Raw genomic sequence first — 948 nt, forward strand, 5'->3', positions numbered from 1 at the left:
CACAAGAACACTGCAAGCCAACTGCTGGCTTGTGGGTCAACTCCAGTTTGTGTTTCTTTGAGGCTCCAGAAGATGCTTCCGCATTCTCCGTCTGCACTTCCTCAGTATGCACTGCAGAATACCGCCTCTTGAAATCCGGAGAAGTTGCGACTGCTGAACTGGGTAGCTTATCCTCAGGGGGCAAAATTAAAAGTGGAGCCACACGAGGGGTGGATCCGTGTGGTGGTGCCCGCGCAATAGCTACTGGAACACTGCAAGTGCCCACCGATGCTATCATTTGTGTGCTTGGCTGCTGCTCCTCGTTGTTATGGGGAGCACTCGGGCGGGCCAAGCATGTATCCAGTTTATCCACGTTAGGAACGTTTTGTAATGGTTTCGCGACACCTTGCCTGGCGCTGAACCCTGGCGGGTTCTGGGAACCACTGGCACCATTGTGAACTGCACGGCAAGGATTGCCATTTGCTCCACCAGGGTAACAGCCATTCCCCCCCATCTGCTTGCTTATGTCATATCCATTGGAATTAACGGGCGGAATGGAAACGGATTGCGCCGCTGTGCTGGAGTCGAGAAAATCTTTCGTGGACGAAGGGTGTCCATAAGGAAGGGGTTCACTGGTGAGGGGGCTGGGCGCTCTTGGCATTCTCCCTTAAAGCAACGAGATATACGTCTAGTGGACGAGTTACTCTAAGCCCTAGATGGTCTCGATATCGATGCTCCTTAAAGTTGAGCAAGCAGATACTTCTAACTTGTTAATGTAGGAAAGTGCTGCAAACCGCAGTTGCAAACGGGAAACTTGCACAGGAGGAATCACACTTGCAGAAGGTGGCAGCAAGCCATACATTTAGAGGCCGTGTCGCATTTCAGGGTCTGTTTCCACTTGAGATCAGCTTGCTTGACTGCTCTTCCGTATGCGAGCCGCTGAACCCTAGCGGGGCAGCGCATCTGAGC

General features: G+C 52.5%; 1 protein-coding gene across 1 annotated transcript in view; it reads right to left on the bottom strand.

Annotated features, from left to right (window-relative positions):
* The window catches only part of EMH_0065930 (uncharacterized protein), a gene marked incomplete at both ends in the record, with an annotated part of 2,871 nt that extends 2,231 nt beyond the window's left edge, over window positions 1-640 (bottom strand). Inside the window, one exon of the mRNA XM_013498451.1 lies at window positions 1-640. Coding sequence (XP_013353905.1) covers window positions 1-640 — 640 coding nt within the window.
* Between the last annotated feature and the right edge of the window lie 308 nt (window positions 641-948).

The sequence above is a fragment of the Eimeria mitis genome, genomic scaffold, assembly GCF_000499745.2.
Source record: "Eimeria mitis Houghton genomic scaffold, Emh_scaff3427, whole genome shotgun sequence".
Taxonomy (NCBI): Eukaryota; Apicomplexa; class Conoidasida; order Eucoccidiorida; family Eimeriidae; genus Eimeria; species Eimeria mitis.